The sequence below is a fragment of the Lepidochelys kempii genome, chromosome 1, assembly GCF_965140285.1.
Source record: "Lepidochelys kempii isolate rLepKem1 chromosome 1, rLepKem1.hap1, whole genome shotgun sequence".
Taxonomy (NCBI): Eukaryota; Metazoa; Chordata; order Testudines; family Cheloniidae; genus Lepidochelys; species Lepidochelys kempii.
The window spans coordinates 27,762,125-27,789,684 of NC_136380.1; the positions used below are offsets into that span (position 1 = coordinate 27,762,125).

At 41.5% G+C, this 27,560-nt stretch overlaps 1 protein-coding gene across 4 annotated transcripts in view; it reads right to left on the bottom strand.

Moving 5' to 3' along the window:
• Positions 1 to 27,560, bottom strand: part of SLC36A4 (solute carrier family 36 member 4) — a 277,596-nt gene that overhangs the window by 159,087 nt on the left and 90,949 nt on the right. For all 4 annotated transcript variants that reach the window (XM_073336987.1, XM_073336956.1, XM_073336966.1 and 1 more), the window contains exons 9-10: positions 26,763 to 26,932; positions 2,225 to 2,394 (exon numbers count right to left, since the gene is read on the bottom strand). In XM_073336987.1, the coding sequence (XP_073193088.1) occupies positions 2,225 to 2,394; positions 26,763 to 26,932 (340 nt within the window). The remainder of the gene's footprint in view (positions 1 to 2,224; positions 2,395 to 26,762; positions 26,933 to 27,560) is intronic.

Sequence of the window (27,560 nt, forward strand, 5' to 3'; positions counted from 1 at the left end):
ACCAACTTTGCTGAGAAAATAACAAACACTGCACAGTGCTACTGGAGATTTGCACTGCCACTAAATTGTTCAAAGGAAACCCTTCACATCTTGTTCCTTTATCTTATGCAAAGGTGAGGATTCTGTACCCGGAATACTATTTTCTGTTTTCGGGGTGCCAATAGCAAGTTAGGTGATATTAAACAAAACCAAAGGGCAATTTCCTCTCTTGCTTATTCAAATTATTTCCTTACCATCTGATATTGAGAGCCACCATTTGTTTTATTGGACTTGATTACAAAGAGTAATCATTTGTGTAACACTCTATACTAAAACCTGCCTGCATGTTGTATTTCCCATATACATTGTACATGAATTAGCCCATTCTGACTGACACAGGTACTAGACTCCACTTAACAACTTTTATGCATTTTAACTATACCTAGTGTAGTAGGAAGAGAGCCTGAGACATAAGCCCTTTCGTACATGTTTTGATCAAACCAACATGTACAAAATAATGGGTGATAACTAGCGACGTCAGGGGGCAGTAACTAACTATGTCATAGGGGCAGTACTAACTAGTTTGTATCAGGGTATAAATACATATCTCAGAGGGAGTATCTTTGTCTGGGCTAGGAAGGAATGGAAAGTCCCGCCGTTCACTGAGTTGGTCCATTGTTATGGGCGTAGATGTATTAGCCATCCGGTATAGTCTGCTGGATACTAGTACCGTGCTTCGTTGACAATAAACCTGGCTAGGTGCTTTTGTCCCTTAACGTATTTTGTGGTCACTGGGCTGTTCACTCAAGATCTGTCATGCCAGCTGTCTGTGCAGAGATGGGGCGGCATGCAAAGGAAACACACACACGCAACCAAACATCTATCTACATCTAACCACACCTGGTCCAAAAATGATTTTCCCCCCCATGAAAAATTTAGATTTTTTTTTTTTTGGTAGAAAAAATATCTGAATTTTTGGTTTTCAGCAACTGAAAAGTGCCAAAAATTCAGTTTTTGATTCTGACCAAAAAAATAAACCGAATTCATGAAAAAACATAAGAATGGCCATACTGGATCAGACCAACGGTCCATCTAGCCAAGAATCCTGTCTTTCAACAGGGGCTAGTGCTAGATGCTTTAGAGAGACTGAACAGAACAGAGCAATTATCGCGTGATCTATCCATTACAGTCCAGTTCCAGCTTTGCAGCAGAGATTTAGGAACACCAGAGCATGGGGTTGTGTCCCTGACAATCTTGGCTAATAGCTATTGATGAACCTATCCTCCATGAACTTATCTAATTCTTTTTTGAACCCAGTTATACTTTTGGCCTCCACAACACCCTATGACAATGAGTTCCACAGGTTGACCATGCATTTTGAAGGAAAATTTTCACTCTCTCTTCATTTTAACCCTTCCAGGCTATTTGCCATCTTCGGTGATGAATGTGGAAGGAGGAAATAGATTTTGCTAGACCCCCTTCATTGTCTTCACAACACCAGTTAGCTGGGCAGTCCCTCCCCCCCAGTATACAGAAACATTGATGGAAGCACCAATGCACTAGTGACTCCTACATATGGCATTTGAAGTGGAGAGGACGGAATGGAGTCTCAGATTTCAACTTCCAGAGGATGAGGGCAGGGCTGGCCAGCTAGAGAACTCTCTCTAGGCATTTCGCCCACTCAGATGCAAAATAGCACTCCATGGGCTGGTAGTGCTCTTGGCCAAGCTGCATAGGTTCTGCTATGTATGTGTCTACAGAGCAGCAGGGTCAAGACTTGGTCCTCAGGATTTGGCAAGGTAGATGAATGATTTCTCTCTGCAGAGCATCTACTGTTAAGTCACACACAAAAGAAGTGCATATAGGACAGCATGGATTTTGTTTAACTCTTTCATTAAATTAGAAACAAAATCTTTCATTGTAAGAAAACTGTTTCAAGTGTCTTCTGGTAGAACTAGCAGATTCACTGGCAAAAAAATATTTGCCTTGTCAGATTCTTGATCAATCCTACCAACAAAATACTGTTATAATAATATGAACCAAACATTACAGTGATCAAGTCACTGACTTGTTTATAGAAAAAAAACCCCAAAATACAGAGTCAGTGAATCATCATCTTAGATTTACCAATCCCTGCTCCCCCACAAAAAAAAAAAATATCTAAGGAGAAACATTCATTCTTTCAAGCACGTCTCAAAGAAATGTAACAGTGAGCATTATTATGAAGGTTGTATGGTGTACTTACAGGTCGAGCAGACCAAGAGTGTCCTGACCATAAATTCACAGAACAGCTTCCATTTTTGCTGCACTTTCGAGGTAACTGCTGGAATGATGATCTCTGCTGGAACGTAGTACTGAATTGAATAGGTCACAAAAATCCCAAAGGAATACAGAATTTTCACGGCTTGATACAACCTGTTAAAAACATTTATACAAGAGTTGTGTCAGTTGCAAATATTTTGTAAAAAGCTAGTTTTCCGGAAGAAAAGGGGGATTGTTTCACATAATGAAATACTTGGGGAAGATTGCTATATATAAATAATTTTAAACATATGGTTTGATTGGATGTTTTATTCCTCTTTGCTCACCCTCCCTATGTTGCTTTTCTTCCTAGGCTCAGATCCTCTAGGAAGGGACTATGGCCCTAATCAGCAAAGCACATAAGTACATGAGTAGCCCTATTGCCTTTAACAGGGACTAAGGCTATGTCTACACAATAGAGTTTACAATGGCACAGCTGTACCGATGCAGCTGTGCTGCTGTAAGATCTCTCATGTAGCTTCTCTATGCTGATGGGAGAGAGCTCTCCCATCAGCATAATTAAACCACTTCCAATGAGCGTCAGTAGCTCTGTTGGCGGGAGAAGCTGTGCACAATACCACTTATGCCGGTGAAACTTATGTCGCTCAGAGGTGTGTTTTTTCATAAGTAGTAGTATAGACAAACTCTAACTCATGTTCTCAAAGTTAAGCAATGCTTTAAGCCCCAATCCTGAAAACACGTATATACATTTGATTTTTCTCATACAAGTAGTCCCATTAGAGTCAAATACATCTTACAATGCCAGACTTCAGTAGGGCAAAGATCTCACATGCCTGCACTCTGCATAGGGGTGAACATGTTTGTACAGTGTCAAACCGAAACAGTACCTCGACACGCTACTGCAATACAAACACTTAATAATAAAAATGGGATTTGAACACATGGTCTTAAATTTTTAAGAGTGAGTAGTAATTTTGGGTGCCTAACCTGACCTTAAAAGGGCCGGATTTTCAGAAAATGTTTACTCACCCTCTAAAAAAAATCAGCCCTTTTAAGGAGTCAAGTTGGACATCCAAAAATTGAGGCACAGTCACTGGTTACTTTTGAAAATTGAGGCTGTAGTTTTAGAATGACTTATTTCAGACATGATGCTTACATTATTAAGCCATTCCCTGTTGGTTATCTGAGCGTTAAATGTGTTCTTATTGTTTAATGCTCTGCTTCATTGTGCTCTTTTTGAAGCACTGTGACACACAAAGTGAGCTTTATAAATCAATAATAATAAAGACGCTAATAATGATAAGAGTGAATAACAGGAAAAAAGCTGTGTGAAAAGACAAAGGGGGTTAGTAGGTCTCTTATTTACCGTAGCAGGACATAGTGGGATACTCAAAGCACAACTAAAAGTACATCAGCATAAAGTCTTAGTGATATTCCCAATAAGCAAACAAAAAAAGATATCTCTGTACGACAGTCACAGTTGCTATGAAATTTCACATTATGACTGCAATGCTAGGACACAGAGCCAAAGAACCAATAACCACTAACCAAATAATACACATAATGGAATCGAACTTTTACAAAAGAATGCTGTTAAAGAGGAACATGTTACAAGGCAGACAAATTGTCAGGGGAAAGAAGATTCAAATGTACGCCTGGTCTACACCTTAAATTTAGGTCAACACAGCTACATCGCTCGGGATGTGAAAAATCCACATTCCGGAGCCAACTAGCTATGCCAACCTAACCCCCAGTATAGATGCAGCTAGGTCAACAGAAGAAGGCTTCCGTCCACCTAGCTTGAGGATATGGTGTTCCCACACCACTAGAAAAAAAACGTTCCGTCCACGTAGGCTGCGTCTGTGCCATGGGATTATCCTGTCATAGCTACAGCACTGTGACTGTGCCAGAATAGTCCCCATTGTGTAGATATAGCCACATTCTGCACATTGATAAACCTCTACGTAGGGCCAGGCAGCTCTGGGCATTTCAAAACCCAATGCAAACTGCCAGACACGGTCTTCCAAATTTCTCTGAACACACCTTGTAGTATTAAAATGCTATGCCATACTGGAAAAAAGGAAAATCATGGAGGAAGCAAGATTTAGTGTGGTCTTGGACACCATGTGAACTCCTGGAAAACTGTTTAGTCACCTTGGCATTGGAAGTTTGTGCCCTAGGGAAAACGACACATCGCCACAGACATCAGGCTAGATTCACTCCTATACCAAGGCACCACTTGGCACAGAATTGTGCTGCGGCATCAGCGAGTCACGTACACCTCCCTGATTCTCACTGCCAGACCCAGAACAACTTAGAACTGTAGCCCAGCAGCTCTACGTTGTGCCCCTTTTGTGGGGTCTTTGATGAGCCCTATGCCAGTGGATGACTGGCCCAAAAAAGCAGACCTCCAACAACAGGAGATAAGAGATACAGGCACAGATGTGCCCAAAGAGAGTTCCTCTCTGATAAAGAATTCGCTGCTGAACAGCTGCATTATAGCCCCTTGTGCAACATGTAACCAGACTGAAAACCTGACCATCAGGACCTATGGGCAATGCCTAGTTAAAATACATCTCTGTTTTATTTGTAGGGGCTACTTTAGATTTTAGTGGCACACACAAAAAAAGAGATATCCAGAAGTAATTTTCCACAATAACACCATTTATATCTTCTGTAGCAACTGGGTAATAATGATTTCTTCCACATTACTATTGTCCTACTTTACATTAGCTGGCCAAACAACGTTAGGCAGATGAAGAGAGACTAAACTGTTTTTCCACTGAACGCATCCGATGAAGTGAGCTGTAGCTCACGAAAGCTTATGCTCAAATAAATTGGTTAGTCTCTAAGGTGCCACTAGTACTCCTTTTCTTTTTGCAAATACAGACTAACACGGCTGCTACTCTGAAACCTGTTTTTAAAAGGGATGCTATCATCTATATATCTTGTTGAGTTAAAAGATAAATTTATTGTAGTCTTAAATTTTATGACAGAGTTCCCTAGCAAAGAAAGAGAGGAGTCTAACCAATTACAGCAATGGGTACCACTGTGAGAATCTAGCTATATTAAAGGTGAAACTTTCTACATAGAAGAAGCAGTCAATGTACAAAACAAACAAGCTAAAAAAAAACCTAGAAAAAAAATTTTCTCTCTAATTTCTTTCAACTATAATATTATTAGGTGTTACTTATAACCAAAGTATAGGTAAAAAAAATGTTCAAAGAGAAGTGTAATTAAGTTGACTGTGTCCTTTGAAACAATATGTGGTTCAATGGATCTTTTGTTCACAAAATATCCTCTACATCTCCAAATACACTAGTGACTTGGAATCTTTTGACTTTACAGCAGCTGCCCTTGCAGATTAACAAAAATATACCAACAATCCTCTCTTGTTTCATAGTAAAGGAAAATATAAGAACATAACAACAGCCATATTGGGTCAGACCAATGGGCCACCTAGCCCTGGTCTACACTAGGACTTTAGGTTGAATTTAGCAGCGTTAAATCGATGTAAACCTGCACCTGTCCAACCGATGAAGCCCTTTTTTTCGACTTAAAGGGCTCTTAAAATCCATTTCCTTACTCCTCCCCTGACAAGTGGATTAGCGCTTAAATCGGCCTTGCCGGGTCGAATTTGGGGTACTGTGGACACAATTCGACGGTACTGGCCTCTGGGAGCTATCCCAGAGTGCTCCATTGTGATCGCTCTGAACAGCACTCTCAACTCAAATGCACTGGCCAGGTAGACAGGAAAAGAACCACGAACTTTTGAAGCTCATTTCCTCAAGAAAAAAAGGCACAAAACGATTGTCTGCTGCCGCTTTCACGGAGGGAGGGAGGAAACGGCGGCCTGACAATATGTACCCAGAACCACCCGCGACAATGTTTTAGCCCCATCAGGCATTGGGATCTCAACCCAGAATTCCAGTGGGCAGTGGAGACTGTGGGAACTGTGGGATAGCTACCCACAGTGCAACACTCCGGAAGTCCACACTAGCCTCAGTACTGTGGAAGCACTCTATCATATCCCTCTTCTCTTAGTTCCCTCTCTTCTAAGATGAACTGCCTATTTAACCTCTACTTGTATGGAAGCTGTTCTGTACCCCTAATAATTTTGTTGTCCTTCTCTGTACTTCTTCCGATTCAAATATATCTTTTTTGAGATGGGACAACCAGAACTGCACTGGACTTGTATAGTGGCATTATGATATTCTCTTGTCTTATTATCTATCCCTTTCCTAATGGTTCCTAACATTCTGTTAGCTTTTTTTGACTGCCGCTGCACATTGAGTGGATGTTTTCAGACAACTATCCATGAGTCTAAGTTCTCTTTCTTGAGTAGTAACAGCTAATTTAGACCCCATCATTTTGTAGGTATAGTTGGGATTATTTTTTCCAGTGTGCATTACTTTGCATTTATTAACACTGAATTTAATCTGACATTTGTTGCCCAATCATCCAGTTTTGTGAGATCCCTGTTACCTCTGTTTCCCTAGAAACCAACCCAGGGTTACACTTACATTGTTTTTATTAAATGCCGCTGTTGGATCAAACAGAAAAGGGATGGGGCTTATTCATGCACACACACGTTCATACCCTCATGCACTCACATACTGGCGGAGAGTTACTGGAGACAGCAGAGGAAGCCGAGAAGCCGAAGCATAGTAGATCTGGTGTGTCCGCCTGCAGTCATGGATCTGGGCAGGCGAGCAGGTCAAGAAGCAGGGGACTTGTGTGCATGCCTTCTTCCTTTTATTGGAACTGAGCGGCTCCTGTCACATACACTGAGTTTCCCTTCTGTGTCCGTCACCGAGAAGCATTCCCAGGCTTCGCTCCTTTCATGCAAACCAGGTTCTTCTTTTCTTTACGGCACCCCATGATGGCCTTCTTAGGGCAGATTACATCAGACACACCTGGCTCCTGGCTCCAGGCTTTATTCTGCTTGCAGTTCCTCTCCGCCAAGTCCCACATACACTCCCTTGTTCACACTCCCTTATCTTCCACACACACTCCCTTGTTCACACTCTCTCTGATTGCGAGATGGGGTATTGCAAAGCTTGGAGGTTTATACAAGTGGTAACTGAAAAGGTTACAAAGCTTGCAAGAGTTAGAAAGCTTAAAAGGAACAATAACTAAAGTTACAAAGTTTGCAAAAGGTTACAGAATTTAATGATCATACTAGCAATGACTGAAAAGTTACAAACCTTACAATCGCATTCTGCTGGACCGAGCGGAGGCTTTACATAACAATCCTCGGTAACTCTTTGCCTTGAGGGTTGTACTTAACAATCAAGTAATTTTGTATCATCTGCAAACTTTGCTATCTCACTGTTTACCCCTTTTTTCAAATCATTTATGAATATGTTAAACAGCACTGGTCCCAGTATAGATCCTTGGGGGAGCCCATTATTTACCTCTCTTTCCAGTGAATAGTATATACCAAGGAGAAACTATCACATAAAAAAAAATGCACAAAATCAAGAGGAAAGTTCACTTCTGATCACTTGTAAACTTTATCTCAGTTTCAGGCAGAGGTGAAAGTAAGCCGGTATGATCCGGTACGGCGTACCGGCAAGAGCCAGTACGCCATGCTGGACCGGACCGGCTTCCCCAGGCTGGCGCTTTAAAGGGCCCCAGGCTCCACACAGCAGCCGGAGCCCCGGGCCCTTTAAAGCGACGCCTGAGCCCCGCTGCTGGGGCCCCCGGGGTAGCGGGAGCTGGGCTCCGGCTGCTGCGGGGAGCCCCAGGCCCTTTAAAACACACCGCCAAGCCCTTCTGACAGAGCCCTGGGGTAGCAGCGGCAGCTGGGCTCCGGTCGCGCTTTAAAGGGCCCGGGGCTCCGGCTGCTGTGAGCCCTGGGCTAGTGCTGGCAGTACTCCGGTGCTGATTTAAGGGGCCAGGGGCTCCGGCCGCTGTGGGGAGCCCCACACCCTTTAAAGCACCCCTCCCCCGCACCTCCAGGGCTCCCCGCAGTGGCCAGAGCCCCCGGGCCCTTTAAAGCACCCCCCCAAGCCCTGCTGCCGGAGCCCCGGGGTAGCGGCAGCTGGGCTCCGGCGATGATTTAAAGGGCCCAGAGCTCTGCTGCGGTAGCTGGAGCCCTCGGGTCTTTAAATCTTGATTTAAAGGGCCCGGGTATTTAAAGGCCCCACCTCTTCCAGTCGAGGCCACACCCCCTGCTCAGGACTCCAGAGTACCAGTAAGTCCTTTAAGTTACTTTCACCCCTGGTCTCAGGTATTATAAAAGAAAGCCGTGTGTTTCAGATTTCCGATGGAGCAGGATCTTCAAAAGTGCCTACGAGATGATTAGGAGCCCAACTTTCATTTACTTTCCAAGAGATTTGGACATCTTACTCCCTTAGGCACTTTCGAAAAAATCTCACCCTAGTTGGACAATTTGTATGCCCCCCACTTAGTCTGATGAAATTTTAGATTAATGAAATATGGTTTTAACCAAATAATTTCTTGATTATGCTCTGTGCTCAATTACTTTCATGAAGCTGTTACTATAGTTGATTTTTTTTAAAAAAGGATTTCAGGGCACAATTTAAGGAGTTCTTCCCTGCATCTCCAAACGGCTGTAAGCACTGGCTGAGTGAGAAGCTCTCAAAAGTTCTAGAATTTAGAGAGATTTATTGACTATAGATTTCTAATAAATCAGGAGGGTCTGTAATGAAGAATAAGATCACAAATATGTAATATATGTTTAATTAGGCACTGCAGTTTCATACATTTTATCAAGAATTAGACAAAAACAGACATTTTGCAGAATGTTAATCTTCAAAATTAGCTGAGCCTTTTTGGTACTTTGTTCAATAGCTAGTTTTCAGTTCTTATTAATATAGAGCCATTTCACATATTTGATTGCTTAATATCAAATAGATCTTAGAATTTTGACTGACTGCCAAAGGAGTGGCTGTATTTAATATTTTTGAAGCCTACACAACAATCTTCCTTCTTTCTCCTGTAAATTACTCAGTACTGGTAAACATGAGAGTTGTACAAAATTAACTGAACTTGTTTAGAAATCAATTTATTGTTTCTGCACTGATTTATCTTAATTGGTACAGCTTTCTTGAGTAGACGAGACCATAAAGCAAGAAATTTACAGTAGACAAAGGTGGCTTTGAAAATCCATAGTAAGTGAAAATTAAAGTTTAATTTTATTAAGGAAGCTAATAAAAAAGAGTAAACAAAGGCTACTGTACTGCAGAATTTCTATGTTCTTTGCGACGAGGACTATGTCTAGGTAAGTGGTGGTAGGTACAGTGCTGTTTCTAACACAATGGAGCTCAGATCTGATTGCTGCCACCATGTACTATAGTACTGTAGATGATCATTAATTAACAGCAACAGATATATAATATTTGTATAAAATATGTCCCTAAGCAGCCAATCTGCAGAATGCTCCAATACTAAACACTCAGGAAAAAAATCCAATAAAGCACTGAATTGTTCTTAGCTTTTCCATAATTTGTTAGTGAAGGGAACACTGTGATCTTGTAAGCTGAGCTCCAATATAACACAGGCCATAAAACTTCCCTGAATTAATGCCTGTTAGAACTACAGCATCTCTTTTAGAAAAAACATCAATTTTTTATTTCAAAAATTTGCCAGTAATGAGGAATCCACCACAATGGTAATTTGTACCAATGGTTAATTACCCTCACTGCTAAAAATCTGCCCTCATTTTCAGTATGAATTTGTCTAGCTTCAACTGCAGCTATTGGATCTTGTTATACCTTTGTCTGTTAGATTGAAGAGCTTTTCTTTAGTCTTCAGGGCAGAGCCTGCAGCCTCTGTGTTTGGTAAGCACCTAGCTCATGGCAGGAAATACACAATCTAATTTATCATAATTATACTCTACAAAGAGCTGATGCAAATAATCTTTTTATTACTATTAAACATTTTTATCGCAGCAACACCTCAAGGCCACAACTAGGTTGGGTCCCATTGTGCTAGGCACTGTACACAGACATAATAAATGATAGTCCATGCCCCAAAGAACTTACAACCTGAAAGACAAGACATACTGGGTGGATGAATCAACCAAATGGGCCTGGAGAAACAGAGTACAAAACACATGTAATAAGACATGGACAGTGCTTAGTCAGTCTGTGGTAACTCTACAGCTGCCTACCTGTAATCAGGCTGCACTTAGAAGAGGTGACTTTTGAGGAGAGATTTGGAGGAGGAGGAGGAGGTGGTGGCTTTATGGATTTTTCCTTGGAGCTTTTTCTATTCATAAGGAGCAGAATGAGAGAAACTACAAAAGTGCTTGTCGGAGAAATGGGTGATCAGGGCTGGCATAATTGGTGGAGCAAAGACAGGAGTTAACTTTATGCTACCAGTCAAGGTGGGGATGAATTGTGGAAGGCTTTGAATATAAGGACAAGAAGTTTTTTTTAGTTTCAAAAACCATAGCTGAATTGCAGAGGCATTAACAGAACTGTTTCCATCTATAGACTGATGATTTGTGATATTCACTCAAACCATATATCATGTATCTGTATTTCAAATATTTTACTTTGGTGTCACCCCCAATTAGCCGTTCAGGTACAACACTGAAAAAGCCAGACAGGGCTAATGGCCCATCAGCAAAGACAACGGACTGTAAAAGAGCTTAATCTTCCTGTGGACGCTCCAGACAGCCTATGAGTAATGGCTGCCTCAGCCCTGCAGAGACACAGGTCCGAGTCACCTGGTTCTGGACCCCACCCCTTGGAATGCCAGTGCTCTTCCACTGGGAGACAAAGGGTTCCCGCCATACACAAGAGGTATATAAGGCAGGGGAGTGATATCATCATGGTTCTCCTCTGCCTCCCCATCCAAAGAGACACTGAAAAACACCTGGAAGCAAGAACTGAATGGGGGGGAGAAGAGTTGAGCCCAAGCTGGAAGGGTGTCTAGCTTGAGAGTAATACCCAACTGCGATCCGACGTGGTAGTCACCGACGAGGCCCAGAAAAAGATCATCCTCGTCGACATCACGGTCTCCTTCGAGAACAGATCCCCGGCCTTCCGAGAAGCCGAAGCTCAGAAGCTAGAAAAATACACCCCTCTGGCCCACACCCTGAGAGCGAAGGGCTACGAGGTGCAGATGGATGCCCTGATCGTCGGAGCCCTGGGCGCTTGGGACCCCTGTGGAATCGGTCGACACTACGCACGGCTCATGCGGCGTCTCATGGTCTCGGACACCATCCGATGGTCCAGGGACATCTACATCGAACACATCACCGGCCACCGACAGTACCAGGAGGTGTGAGCCGGTACGATATCGTGCATCCACTATGGGAAAGGGTCTGAGAGGCTTTTTCATTGGACCATATGAACTGGAACCATAAACTCAATGAACATTAAATCCCACCAAATGAGGGTAGATCCATCCCCATTATCGTAGCCGCTCATTATACTCCACACCTGAACATAGCCATTATATGGACAACATACCCCCACATCTCAATGTCTGTACTCTGACCGGTTAAACTTTTACCCCCAATCAGGGAGACTGCAGATTTTGTATTCCTTACTCCACCAGCTCCTAACCGAATTTCGCACCCCTTGATAATCTGTTCCTTATTCCCTGATAACCAGAAACCTCTATGCTTGAACTCTGTACCGTTCTCTTTTTATTTCAACATTATCTTAATAAAATTAATATATCTGAGGTCTCCAGCTGGAGACAAGTGCAGCTGCCTTTCAAGACTTTCTGTAATCTGTCTGCAACAATATCTAGGGTGAGACATTATTATTTGTAACCAAGTTCTTTAGTGAAACAAGCTTAGCTTGCGTGTTTTGTTGTTTTGCTTAGTAATTTGCTTTGTTCTGTTAATGATATCGCTTTAACCACTTAAAATGCACCTTTTGTAGTTAATAAACTAATTTCTTGTTTATAATATAACCCCATTTCTACAATTCATAATTGGGGGGGAGGGGAAGAGGCTGTGCATACCTTCTTCCACATTGAGGGAGGAGGCAGATTTCATAATATACCTTTGGGTCTGCACTCCAAGGGACACCTGAGTGCTGGGGCAAGTCCCTTAAGCTGCGTCTTCCCAGAGCTGATCTCAGTGTCTGTGTTGTTCTGCAGTTGGATGTGGCCCTGCTTGTGTGTGTGCTGGAGTAGGCTTAATAGCCTGGCTCAGCAACACAGGTAAAAAGGGTGCCCAGGCTGGCATAACAGGCGGGCTCAGCATTATCCCACTACATCAGGTGGGGTGGCATCCCAAGGGAGGCAACCTGTCACACAAATCTTTTTGCAGAGTGTTCATGGACAGTTTAAAATATTACCAGGAGTTACTCTTCCGATATTAAATACTCTATCGCCAAAAGAGTGACATTTAAAAGGAGAAATGCTTCAATATTTATATATAGCATCTTTCATCCAACAGGATCCCCATCCCCAGGATATACAAGCATATGTCTATAGATCTAGGTGATTAGAGTTACAAAAAATATTATAGACACACAAAACACATACAAGTCATTTTACCCACCACTGAAATACCTTGCTTACTTATTTACAAAGAAACACTATGAATTCTCCAAATTGTACAATTTGCTACCATATGCAAACTTGTTTTCCTATTACTGTCACCCTTCTCTCCCTCCTTTCACTCCCCCAGACACACCGTTACTGTGTTCTCCTTTCATATGTTTCACCTCAGCCCTTTTTATACAGTAAGCTCTTTGAAACAGAGTCTATTTTAATTTAATGCACCCAGCACTGATCCTGAAAGAGGCCTCTGGGCATTAGTGCAATACGACTAATAAACAGCAACAAAGCCTCTAGGCTGGAAAGTGGAAGCTGTGTAATGTATACTGTTGCTCTGTGCTTTGTTTAGTACAGCAAGTAGAAAATACCGATGAAACAACACTGTGACTTAAGATGAAAAGAATATCCCTGAAACTGTTATTCTTATCAAAACTGCCTGCAGTGTTGTTGTAGCCGTGTTGGTCCCAGGATATGAGAGAGACAAGGTGGATGAAGTAATATCTTTTATTGGACCAGCTTCCATTGATGAGAGGAGAGACAAGCTTCTGAGTTCCACAGATCTGAGAAGAAGAGCGTGAAAGCATGTCCATTTCACCAACAGAAGTTGGCTCAGTAAAGGATACTACCTCACCCACCTCGTCATTCCTATCCATAGCCTCTGACAGTTAATGCCAGGATGAGCATATAACGGTTTTAGGAATAGTACATAAAAGGCTAGATTGTCATTCTTAATCTGATAGTATATTTCATTCTCATGTGGTCAGACCTTAGAGTTCATGAGGATGGAGTTTAATCAAGATGAGATTTTGAAAACCAACTTTTGAACATCAGCAAATAGAGATTTTAACAGAGGAGGGACATCTAGTACATTGTGTATCCTGATTCACCTCAGTGGACTCAAATAAAACATTGTGAATTGAATACACTGATATTTGATTATTTCTTTACTAGCAATGATCACTCTGCAGTGATATATACAGACAAATTGTGTGTTGTTCTTGGAGGAAGGAAACATTTGTTCTAAGATTAAAATACTAAAAAAATTAGTTAGACATGGTTTCATCCTGGGCAACATATGCTATATCTTTATCATCTCCTGAAGACAAAAGTAAAAAAATATTTTACTTGCCAGAACTTTAACCAACTATTCTAAACCTCCCTTCTTGATGTATCTGATGCAAAATGTGCCAGACTTTCCTTTAACTCTAACTTGTACAGCTAGGTCTACTACATTAATATTTATATTGCGGTAGCACTTAGAAGCACCAGCCCCATTGCACTAGGCTTTGAGGGGTTGGATCACAGAACACCCCTGGGGTTTGCTAATTGATGTGCCAAGACTACTTCTGCTCCTTCTTTCCTATCCTGTCAGCTTAGGACCTCAGTGCCCTACCTGGTTTGAGCCAGACACACTAGCCTGCTGCAAACCCAGACCCAGGTCTGAACCACGTCCCCTAACAGCTGAAGGCTTAATTGAAAGCAATTTAGGAAGTGTTCCTATCCTTGACACTCAGATGCCCAACTCCCAATGGAGTCCAAATCCTAAATAAATCCGTTTTACTCTGTATAAAGCTTATACAAGTTAAACTCATAAATTGTTCACCCTCTATAACACTGATAGAGAGATATGCACAGCTGTTTGCCCTCCCCAAGTATTAATACATACTCTGGGTTAATTAATAAATTAAAAGTGATTTTATTAAATACAGAAAGTAGGATTTAAGTAGTTCCAAGTAGTAACAGACAGAACAAAGTGAATTACCAAGCAAAATAAAATAAAACACGCAAGTCTATGTCTAGTACAGTAATAAAACTGAATACAGATAAAAACCTCACCAGTTCCAGTAAGCTTTCTTTTACAGACTAGCCTCCATCTAGTCTGGGTCCAGCAATCACTCACACCCCCTGTAGTTACTGTCCTTTGTTCCAGTTTCTTTCAGGTATCTTTGGGGGTGGAAGGCTCTCTCTTTAGCCAGCTGAAGACAAAATGGAGGGATCTCCCAGGGGTTTAAATAGACTTTCTCTTGTGGGTGGAGACTCCCTCCTCTCTCCTATGCAAAGTCCAACTACAAAATGAAGTTTTGGAGTCACCTGGACAAGCCACATGTCCATGCATGACTGAGTTCCTTACCAGCCAAGACACATTCCTGGGAAAGCCCAGATGTGGATTGGCGTCTCCAAGTTCATTGTTGGCTTAAGGGCTTCTTGATTGGGCACTTACTGAGAATAGTCTTTTCTCAGGAAGCTGACAGACTGCTTCACTAAAACCTACTCTGAATCAAACAAGTATGCAATCAATATTCATAACTTCAAATACAAAAATGATATATACATACAAATAGGATTAAATTTAGATCATAACGTTTACAGAGATATGTTACATGGTATATGTAGCATAAAACACATTCTAGTTATGTCATATATACATTCATAAGTATATTTCCATAAAGCCTTATGGGGGGGCACTGTCACATAGGTAATGAACAAATACGTGACTCAGAGAGAGCCCCTGCCTCAGACAGCTTGCCATAAGAAGTTAAGAATATAACAATGATCATACTGAGTCAGACCAATGTCTCCATCTAGCCCTGTATCCTGTCTTATAACAGCAGCTAGTGCCAGGTGCTTCAGAGAAAATGAACAGAACAGGATAATACCAAGTGATCCATCCCCTGTAGTCTAGGCCCAGCTTCTAGCAGCTGGAGGTTTAGGGAAACTTGGAGCATGAGGTTGTGTCCCTTAACATCTTGGCTAATAGCCACCGATGAACGTATCTTCTATGAATTTAAGTACACTACTTCTTAATCTGTGATGCATGGACCATGGTCAGTCTGCAAACCACTCACAGAAGATTTGTAGACAACTGGATGATACATTGCACTAACTCTTCTTATTTCCTGAAGTAAATCACACTCAGAGAAACTGAAAGTACTAAAATTTACTTAGTACTTAATATTTTTTTCATGCTAACAATTGCTCCATTTGCCATATGGGAGTTATGTGTGTTCACAGTTTAGAGGAGATGTAATCCACAAGACACTCCTTCTATTAAATTGTGTTTCAAACAACACTTGGCCTAATAATAATCTCACAACCAGCAGATGACTCATCCATCATTCACCCCCCACCCCAAGATGAGTGCACCTCCTGCCCCTAGCCTGCCCCTGCCCCTGCCCCTAGCCCTGAGCCCCCTCCCACACACTCAAACTGCTCCTGCTGAGCCAGCACTGGCCGCTGCGAAAGTCATGGCATCGGTGACTTCCCTGACAGAGTCACAGACTGTCATGGGTGGTGTACCTCAGAATGTTTTGAGCAATTCCATTCCAGATGAACAATGAGTTTCCATCTTATTGACAGCGATGGGTCCGAGGAAATATGGGCTGCTGTGTGACCTATTGGCTCCAACTATGTCCATAAATGTGACGTGTGCCACAATTACTGCACCAATGGAAGAACATTTCTCCTCTACCCAATTGATGATAGCAGAATGATACTGGTTCCATCAGTGACACCACGGAACTGAAGAGTCGATTGCACAGTTTGTTGTTGCTCTAAGGAAGTTGTCAGACCATTGTCAGTTCAGACAAACATTAAGTGATGCCCTGCATGACCAATTTGCCTCTGGATTATTCAATAACCAGATCTGAAACAAGTTACCTGCTAAAAAAGAAAAGGAGTACTTGTGGCACCTTAGAGACTAACCAATTTATTTGAGCATAAGCTTTCGTGAGCTACAGCTCACTTCATTGGATGCATTCAGTGGAAAATACAGTGGGGAGATTTATATACACAGAGAACATGAAACAATGGGTGTTACCATACACACTGTAACGAGAGTGATCACTTAAGGTGAGCTATTACCAGCAGGAGAGGGGGGGTGGGTGGAGGAAACCTTTTGTAGTGATAATCAAGGTGGGCCATTTCCAGCAGTTGAAAAGAATGTCTGAGGAACTGTGTGTGTGTGTGGGGGGGGGGGAAAATAAACATGGGGAAATAGTTTTACTTTGTGTAATGACCCATCCACTCCCAGTCTTTATTCAAGCCTAAGTTAATTGTATCCAGTTTGCAAATTAATTCCAATTCAGCAGTCTCTCGTTGGAGTCTGTTTTTGAAGATTTTTTGTTGAAGAATTGCCACGTTTAGGTCTGGAATCGAGTGACCAAAGAGATTGAAGTTTTCTCCGACTGGTTTTTGAACATTATAATTCTTGACGTCTGATTTGTGTCCATTTATTCTTTTATGTAGAGGCTGTCCAGTTTGGCCAATGTACGTGGCAGAGGGGCATTGCTGGCACATGATGGCATATATCACATTGGTAGATGTGCAGGTGAATGAGCCTCTGATAGTGTGGCTGATGTGACTATGCCCTATGATGGTGTTCCCTGAATAGATATGTGGACACAGTTGGCAACGGGCTTTGTTGCAAGGATAGGCTCCTGGGTTAGTGGTTCTGTTGTGTGGCGTGTGGTCCTTTTCTTTTTGCGGATACAGACTAACACGACTGCTACTCTGAAACCTGTCAAAAGTTACTTACTGTATCATCGCTTACATTCAAGAAGACTGTTGAGGTAGCTATTGCCATGGAAACCACAAAGATGAATTCTCTAGAATGTAGTGTGAACTGAAAAGTTCATCTCCTGAATCAGAGAGGCAGAGGATAATGGGAATGTAAAGAATGTCTGTGTGGCCATTGTGCTCAAACTACACATGCTGAGAATGACTGCTGGGCACACCAGGTCATTTGCCAGAAGTGCCAGAAGAAAGGATACATTGCTGTGAACTGTTGCACCGCTCAGCAACCAGGAACACAAAGTAACCATCCATCCAAGAAGACACCTATGAAAACTGAACCTAAAAAAGGATGGAAGTTAGGAATTCATACTGTGGAAAAAGAAACCACTCTCATGACACTGACCAAGATCTAGCACTGCATGTGTTAACAGACGCTGGAGTCAGAGATGGCATGTGGGTCACACCCTGGATTGAGGGAGCTCCTACAAGAATGGAGCTTGATACTGGGGCTGCTACTCACAGATTTCTGCATCTACTTATCACAAGACTTTGTCAGAAGTTCCTTTGAAAGAAACCTCCATGGTTTTGAAGACTTTTACCAGGGAAAAGTTAGTCCCAAAAGGGATACTCCAGGTGAAAGGTCAAGCAGATGGACAAGCAGTCATTTTATCCTTGTATGTGATTGAAGGAACATATCAACCATTATTTGGCAGAACTTGGTTCAAGATGCTCAAGGTGAAATGGACTGAGATCAAGGCAATCACAAAAGCACCTTGAAACCCTCAAGAAATACTGGACAAACACTCCAAAGTTTCTGAAAAAGAACTTGGACAGATGAGCAATATGTCAGTAAAAGTCACTGTTAAATCTGTTAAACACGGCTACCCCTCTGATACTTGTTAAATCTGACAAGTCAGTCAAAGTATTGCAAGCCCAGAGTTGTGCCTTATGGTCTGAAGCCATTGGTAGTAGCTGATTTGGACCATTTAGCGAATACTGGAGTCTTGTCACCAGTTTCACTCAATGAGCAGGCTATCCCTATTGCACCAGTGATCAAGAAGGAGGTCTCTATCCCAATTTATGGAGATTTCAAAGTGACACTGAATCCTGCTTTATGTGCAGACCAGTATCCACTACATTGTATTGGAGATTTGTTTGATACTCTTAATGGAGGACAGTGTTTCAGTAAACTGAATTTGCTAAATTCATACCTAAAAATGGAGACTGATCTGGCATCTAGCAAATATCTCACAATCAACATGGAAAAAGGTTTAATTTTGCTATAATAGGCTGCCTTTCAGTATCACATTGGCACCTGCCCAGTTCTAAAAAGCCATGGATGGGAACCTGAAACGACTGAATGGAGTTCAATGCTATTTGGATCACATCCTAGTTACAGGAAAGGCTCATGAGGCTCAGCTTTGAAGTTAGGATGTTGTCTTGCAACATTTGGAAAATCATGAACTAAGTACATTGAGGCAATGTGAATTTTTTCAGACCTTCAGTTGAATATCTTGGACATGAAATGAATGCTATGGGCTTTAAGAAATTGCAGAGAAATAAGGTGATTCTTCCAGAATCACTGTGAGAAAACATATCACAGTTACATTCATTCTTGGGACTGCTTAACTACTATGGTAAATTTTTGCCTAATCTGACAACAATATTGACACATTTACATGAACAGTTACAAGCACACAAAAATGAAAATCAGTGTACATTTACATGAACAGTTACAAGCACAAAAAAAATTAGAATCTGTGTACATTTAAGGAAGCAAAGAAATGGTTGACATCTGAGGTAGTTTTTATGCATTTGGATACCTTGCTACCATTAGGTGGTCACCAAATGAAATTAATAGGCAGCAAGTTTAAAACAAACAAAAGGACACAACGCACAGTCAACCTGTGGAAATCCTTGCCAGAGGATGTTGTGAAGACCAAGACTATAACAGGGTTCAAAAAAGAACTAGATAAGTTCATAGGGGATAGGTCCATCAATGGCTATTAGCCAGGATGGGCGGGGATGGTGTCCCTAGCCTCTGTTTGCCAGAAGCTGGGAATGGGTGACAGGGAGTGGATCACTTGATGAGTACCTGTTCTGTTCACTCCCTCTGGGGCACCTGGCATTGATCACTATGGGAAGACAGGATACTGGGCTAGACGGACCTTTGGTCTGACCCAGTATGGCCGTTCTTTGTTCTTATATTCATTGCAACTGCATACCATGTGGAGTGGGTGCAGTTCTTTCCCATATTTTCCCTGATGGCATGGAGAAACCTATGGACTTTGCTTCATGAACCCCATTGCCCCTAAGAAGAACTACATGCAAATATAGCAAGAAGCTCTCAGCATTAACTTCAGAAATACCTATCAGTATGATAAATATTTTACTTTGCTTACGGATCAACACCTGTTAATTTCAATTTTTGGCCTGCAACATGGAATTATGTCATTAGTGACTGTTTGTATACAACAATGGGGATTGCTTCTCTCAGGTCATTCCTATCTATTCAACTCTGTGAAGGGGCTCAGCATGGCAATGCTTCTGGGCTGTCGCGCCCGCCATGCCTAAGCTCCCATCAACCCAAAGAAACTTTGTACAAAAAGAGTTTTATCTCAATTTGATGGATAGATTACCCATCACTAACACAAACATTAACAAAGAAACCACTAAGGAAGATGAAGGGAATGGTACTACAGGGTACAGTGTTGAATAATAAGAATCCTCAATTTACAAAATTCATATCATGTCAATATGAATTATCTGTGAATCTAGGTTGCATGTTACAGGGAATGTGAGTGATCATTCTGAAATCAGGCTTGACAAAGCCCTGGCTGGGATGATTTAGTTGGGATTGGTCCTGCTCTGGGCAGGGGGTTGGACTAGATGGCCTCCAGAGGTCCCTTCCAACTCTGTTATTCTATGATTCTATGATCAATTCAATCTCATGTTTTTGAAGTCCTTTGTGAGGGTCATTTTGGCATTGTACGGATGAAGGTCAGAACCCAGAGTAATAGCCAGGCATCAACAAAGAAGTTGAAAGGAAGGTGAAGTGCTGTACTACATGTCAGCAAATTCAGCATGATCCTCTACACCTTTGGTCATGATCCCAGACTCGTTGAACACGTATTCCTGTGGATTTTGCCAGACCACTAGATTATATATTTTTGGTGATTGTTGATACCCATTCGAAAAGGCCAGAAGTTTTCAGAATGACTGCTACTACAGCTACCAAGAGCATTGGTCACCTTCGTACCTTGTTTAGCCAATTTAGTCTATCATTACAATTGATGAGTGATAATGGACCTCAGTTCTGTTCAGAAGAATTTCAGAGGTTCCTAGCTTCAAATGTAATTCAGCACATATGTTCTGTTCCATATCGTCCTGCTACAAAGAGACTAGCAGAACACTTTGTATCATAGAATCACAGAATATCAGGGTTGGAAGGGACCTCAGGAGGTCATCCAGTCCAACCCCCTGATCAAAGCAGGACCAATCCCCAATTAAATCATCCAAGCCAGGGCTTTGTCAAGCCTGACCTTAAAAACTTCTAAGGAAGGAGATTCTACCACCTCCCTAGGTAACGCATTCCAGTGCTTCACCACCTTCCTAGTGAAAAAGATTTTCCTAATATCCAACCTAAATCTCCCCCACTGCAACTTGAGGCCATTACTCCTTGTTCTGTCATCAGCTACCACTGAGAACAGTCTAGAGCCATCCTCTTTGGAACCCCCTTTCAGGTAGTTGAAAGCAGCTATCAAATCCCCCCTCATTCTTCTCTTCCGTAGACTAAACATCCCCAGTTCCTTCAGCCTCTCCTCATAACTCATGTGTTCCAGTCCCCTAATCATTTTTGTTGCCCTCCGCTGGACTCTTTCCAATTTTTCCACATCCTTCTTGTAGTGTGGGGCCCAAAACTGGACACAGTACTCCAGATGAGGCCTCACCAGTGTCGAATAGAGGGGAACGATCACGTCCCTTGATCTGCTGACAATGCCCCTACTTATACAGCCCAAAATGCCATTGGCCTTCTTGGCAACAATGGCACACTGCTGACTCATATCCAGCTTCTCGTCCACTGTCACCCCTAGGTCCTTTTCTGAAGAACTGCTGCCAAACCATTCGGTCCCTAGTCTGTAGCGGTGCATTGAATTCTTCCATCCTAAGTGCAGGACTCTGCACTTGTCCTTGTTGAACCTCATCAGATTTCTTTTGGCTCAATCCTCAAATTTGTCTAGGTCCCTCTGTATCCTATCCCTACCCTCCAGCATATCTACCTCTCCTCCCAGTTTAGTGTCATCTGCAAACTTGCTGAGGGTGCAATCCACACCATCCTCCAGATCATTTATGAAGATATTGAACAAAACTGGCCCGAGTACTGACCCTTGGGACACTCCACTTTTACCAGCTGCCAACTAGACATGGAGCCATTGATCACTACCCGTTGAGCCCGACAATCTAGACAGCTTTCTATCCACCCTATAGTCCATTCATCCAGCCCATACTTCTTTAACTTGCTGGCAAGAATACTATGGGAGACAGTGTCAAAAGCTTTGCTAAAGTCAAGGAACAACATGTCCACTGCTTTCCCTTCATCCACAGAACCAGTTATCTCGTCATAGAAGGCAATTAGATTAGTCAGGCATGACTTGCCCTTGGTGAATCCATGCTGACTGTTCCTGATCACTTTCCTCTCCTCTAAGTGCTTCAGAATTGTAGCGACATTTAAGCATGCCTTAAAAGCTAACAAGACTATTTTAAGTCCATTTCTTGTTTTTCTTGTCTACAGGAACATACCACATGCTACTACCCAGGAGTCACCTGCAACTTTTTTTTGAGGCGATCTGTGGGTGGTACACAGAAATTTGGAGGGCTTTGATTCTCAGCAGTTTACACAGCTCCTCCATCAACCTGGATGAGAAGTTAGATCCTCTGTCCATTAGTATTTCCTTTGGTATCCTAACCCTCATGAAGACTTTCCTGAGCTCGTTTGCTATGATAGGTGTGTTAGGCATGCATAGCAGAATGGCTTCAGGGTACTGTGTGGCATAGTCTACCATCATCAGTATATAACGGAATCCTGACGCTCTCTTCTCCGAAGGTCCCACTAAATCCACCCCCACGCATTTGAATGTGACCAGAAATGCTTCAGGATCATCTCCAGCACCCATTTTTGTGAGCTAGGTGAGCAACCCTGTGGGAACAGCTTCTCCTATGGGTCTAGGCACCATGACATTGGATGCCCCCTAGGGCTGTAACAGCATCACCGTCTGCTGCATCAGGCATTCTTGTTGTGGCTGATGCTGGGTCACCAGCCCCTGAATTAGCTATTGTTGCTGTTGGGCCTCTTGCTGTTGCTCCTGGGCCACAGTCTGCTGTAGTATCTCCCCTTGCTGCTGCTGTTGCCGGGCTGCCTGCTGTTGCCGGTTCACCAGCATCCATTTTAACAGCTTTTCTGTATCCATGGCCTCTTTAGGGTCATTCAGGGTCCAATGATCCTTTTAGCAGAACTTTTATGTGCTCCATCTACCCTGACTGAGCTAAGCTGCTCCCTTTTGAGCTCAACCTCCAGTGTGAGCATGCCCAGCAGCAGTGGCTGGACAGGGCTTTCTGGGCCCAGACTTTCTCCTTTACCCGCCAGTGTGGGGTTTGTATGTCCCATCACATTTTGGCAGAGAAACAGATTTTCTAAAATCCTACACTTACAGAAGCTTGGGAACAATTCTGGTTTAACTCAGAGTTCCTTTATTGTTTTATTAACAATGTTAAGGGTTTAGTGTCTCCTTTGGGGAACAGTTAATAACACACAAAGACACATACAGGGGATGTTGGAGGAATTTGAGCATCCTCAAATTCCTGAACAGAAGGATTTTCACACCTTCCTTTTCTTCTTTGGGTCTCTAATTTATGTGACTGGTCTTAGCTTGGAACACATTGATATTTACCCATAACTTCATTAATGATAGATGTAATCTGTGCTTCCGCATGTGGGAGTTAGTTGATCTTGATTGGCATCTTTTATGGGAATAAATTACTCTTCTACCTTGCCCCAGGGAACACTCTTATCCAATTAGGGGTTTGAGCATGTTGACTATAGCTCATCATAGTCCAATGGCCTGGCACTTTGGTCCTGGAATCACAATGAAGAGTCCAGTATAGTGTGCAGATGTAATAATCTGATTCATTCCTAACCACAAAGAGATGTCTCCTGAAAACAGGAAGCAAGAAGGTGTCATGTGATAAGGAGCTGATATGCAAGCTTCCACTTAGACCACAGACATAAGTGTCTTAGTTGTTTAAATATAATTAATGGCTAGTCAGTGTTGAACATTTGCTCATTTCCACACATTCTCATGACAGTGCATGAATTAAAACACTTGGAAAGTAGTTTAAAAGGTGGGGTCAGAGTCTAGGACATTTGAGTGACTTTATCCTAATAACCTTTTGCTTACATACCTAAAAGCTCTTTCAAACATTTCTTAGCAATACTAACTTGAGCTAACGTTAACTAGAACATTTGGCCAACTAAAGGTACTCAGGCCTACATCCAAATATGGACTATGTTACCTTCACTATCTAGTTTCAGAGTAACAGCCGTGTTAGTCTGTATTCTCAAAAAGAAAAGGAGTACTTGTGGCATCTTAGAGACTAACCAATTTATTTGAGCATAAGCTTTCGTGAGCTACAGCTCACATCATCGGATGCATATTGTGGAAACTGCATCCGATGAAGTGAGCTGTAGCTCACGAAAGCTTATGCTCAAATAAATTGGTTAGTCTCTAAGGTGCCACAAGTACTCCTTTTCTTTCTACACTATCTAGGATCTTTAAATACCCATATAAACTCCATCACAGAGCATCTCCCAAGTATCTGAAGATAAGAATAAAGCCAAACAGTATCTTTCTCTTTCTTCTTTGCCATGCTGAAGGAGACGTAGCTTGCTTACAAATGTATTTAAGGTGAGAGCAAGTAAAGAGTGTGGTGAGTAAGCACAGGGCCTAAATAAGCCAAATTAAAAAGATGAGCTTGGATTAAATAAATAGTTTTATTGGATACCCATCCCCAGATGTGGCAGTATCTTATGGTTCATTGGAAAGCAAAGCGCTCCAAAGTAAAGGTGTCAGGGGTTTCTTTTCCAGCTTTGAAAGCAATGTCATTATATCCTAGAACATAAGGAACAAATTCTTTTCATTCTAGCCAACATACTTCGTTATTGTTGTTCATGCTCAGATGTCTCTTCCTTTTACAAATTCTGCTAAACTATTAGCCTCAACAATTTCTTGTGATTTCCAGGGAATTCCAAGAGTTTACAATAGAATAAGTAGCAAGGTATAGTAATTCCTTTTGGCTGTTCTCATCTGTCTCATCGAGTGTATGCCCATTCATGTATTATGATTCAAAACTATTAGGAGCACCCATTTGATTTTGATTAAATGATGCATTTCAATTAACAACCCTTTCAATTAACAACCTTTTTTAGCTGAAAATTTCTTTATCACAATCATCTCCTCAAATTCCAACACTAGATTATCTTTTCCATCTCTCAATATGCGTGGAACATTCTGTGACCATAATAATTTACTCAAAGGTAGATGAACAATCTTTCTATGTATCTATCCAATTCTCTTATATTCCATCCCCTTATATATAAAGGACACTATGTTTTGTTTACAAATGGATATCCAAGCAGACGGTTTTTATGAGATCCACTGGGAATGCCACATTACATGGGTTTATATAACAAAAGGGTGCTTAAATTTATCTGCCATTCAGTTGGGCTTCAGGAGTTGACATGACTTTGAAATGAATGAGACCGCCAACAAACTTCTCTTGGTGTTATTGTTCCAGTCAATAAACAGTCATATCCCTCAGCAAAACTGACTGCTTTCATAAAGTCTACAAAAAATGCACCAAACTAACAGACAATACTATTTTTTTATTGTTTAACATTTCATTACTTAAGATCTTTTATTCCAACTTTTTTTGTGTGTCCATTTGAGCAGGGAGTGTGACATTTCTAGAATATTACAGTGATAAGGACACCAATGGAACTTTCTCCCATGCTGCTCCTCACATTTGGAAGGAGCTCCTCATTAACATCCAAAAACTAACTAATTACCATCCTTCAAAACCCTTTGCCCTTTACCTACAAAAAAAACTTGACAGAAGTTAAGCTACTGGCATGCTGATCTCATTACCTATCATGCTGGCCAATAATGTCTCACTGTTTCCTTGTATTCCCCCATCTCTCTGTATCCATCTGTTACCTCTTGTCTTACACTAAGATTGTAAGCTCTTTGGGGCAGGAACCGTCTTTTGGTTCTGTGTTTATACAGCACCTAGCACAATGGACTCCTAGGCAGTACGGTAACACAAATAAAAACAATTTAGTAATTACTGTGCATGAAGATCATATCTTTGCAACAGAATGGCCAAACACTCAGTACAGCTTATGTACTGCAGATATGCTAGAGATACCAAAAATTTAGAAGGAGATCCTATATTCTCAGAATTTGCAGAATTTCTACACACAGAATTCTGGCATCTCTTACTAGAAGACTGTTCAAATGTACACATAAACCATACTAAAATTCAGCTTGGAAAAGTGCAAGCTAACACATCTGAGGAAAATTAATCTAGGTCACAGATACTCAATGATAAGGAAAAAACTGGAAACCGGTAATGCTGTCAGAGACTTAAAAATGTAAACAGGAACACAGAGCATATCAGAGTGGGGCCATATAATATAATTATAGTGCTTAAACTATTCTCATGATGTAAGAGAATTCATGTGAAACTTTAGTATTTTAATTTGAGGTGTAACTTGACATGGCCATGTAATTTCTGGATAAACTGTTCATCCTTAAATGGAACCCTAGGTGTCTTTAAAAAGTGAGGATCCATATGTGAAAATAAAAAAGGCAACTGAATTTTTAAATACCTAAATAGGTAGTTCACATATCCAGGGCTTAAATATTAAGTGCTGACAAGGATACATTAGAACAAATAGTAATGGTTCTTTTAAATCAGGTACATAATGCATCTCTGCATCCCAAGAGGAAAGTGGAACAGGTACCTCTTCAAAAAACTTCATTTGCATGCGCTGAAGATGTAAGTGTACACGTAATTTAATTTTCAAGGACCGGTAACTCTGCATATGCAGACGCCTACTGACTCACATTAACATGGGTTGCTAGAGAAGCTAGAGCAGGCTCGCAATTTTGCAGATCATCTGGTTTTGAAAGTGTAGCTCTGTAAAGTATCTCAACTTCTACATAAACAAACATCTTAAAAATTATGCTATTCAGTCACAACTCAGACTTGTCAATCCTCCTATTCCCTTTCCCCTACTGTATTCATCTTTCAGTGTCACCCATTTTAGATCCTGATATAAAATACCACAAAGTTCTTGTATACGGAATGTAACCCTCCCTCCTCCTCCCACCACAGACAACATTTAATCTTTGAAACTCCTTTAGAGTAAGAATTTTAAATCATATATGTCCACCTACCATACTTCTTGTGGCAGGTTTAAAGTTATGCTGCCTTTGATTTCATCCCCAAAGCGCAGGTATCCTAGAGTGGCTAGAGTGATATACAAGGACATAACAATTCCCATGCCAATGTTCAGTGCCTGTGTGAAACGTTGGGTTTCTTTCATTCTATTTTCCAGAGGGAGCACCTGAAGAAAAAGAAACAGTACATAACAAAAACACTGAGTCAATGATTTTCAAATGCTCCTGCACTTTATCTCTTCTCTCTAAGAATTTTTTCCTTTAAAACTATTTCTTAAGCTGTCTGGTTTTTATAATAAGTAGTACTACCGAAGGATCCAAAGCAGTTCATATATTTGTTATGTTGTACACACACAATAGAAGAATCACTTCAACCACGGAAAAGAAGCCATCTCTAGAAGAAAGCAACAGCTGTTTAAAGGCACAAAGCAACACCACTCTATAGTTTCGGTCAGGTATGTCCAGATGAAAACGTAGAGTGAATTGAAATAGTCAGAATGGAAGCTATTCATACTAGAATCAGGACACTACAGGTAACACACCTAATCTTATTGGTTCATCCCTAAATAATTTATCATTGCTGAAACCAAATTACATAGTAAATCACTTTTCTAGGGAAGTAGGCAATAAATTCTCACAGAAAGACGAATGATGCTCTCATTTTAAAAGGAAAGTCCAATTGGTCTGCACACACAGTATTTTAATTCATATTTAACCCATGTACCAAAGATAGTGAAGACATTCCTAGACAAGCATATTTTTGCTACATCTTGCAGAAAAGCTGTAAGAATTTAT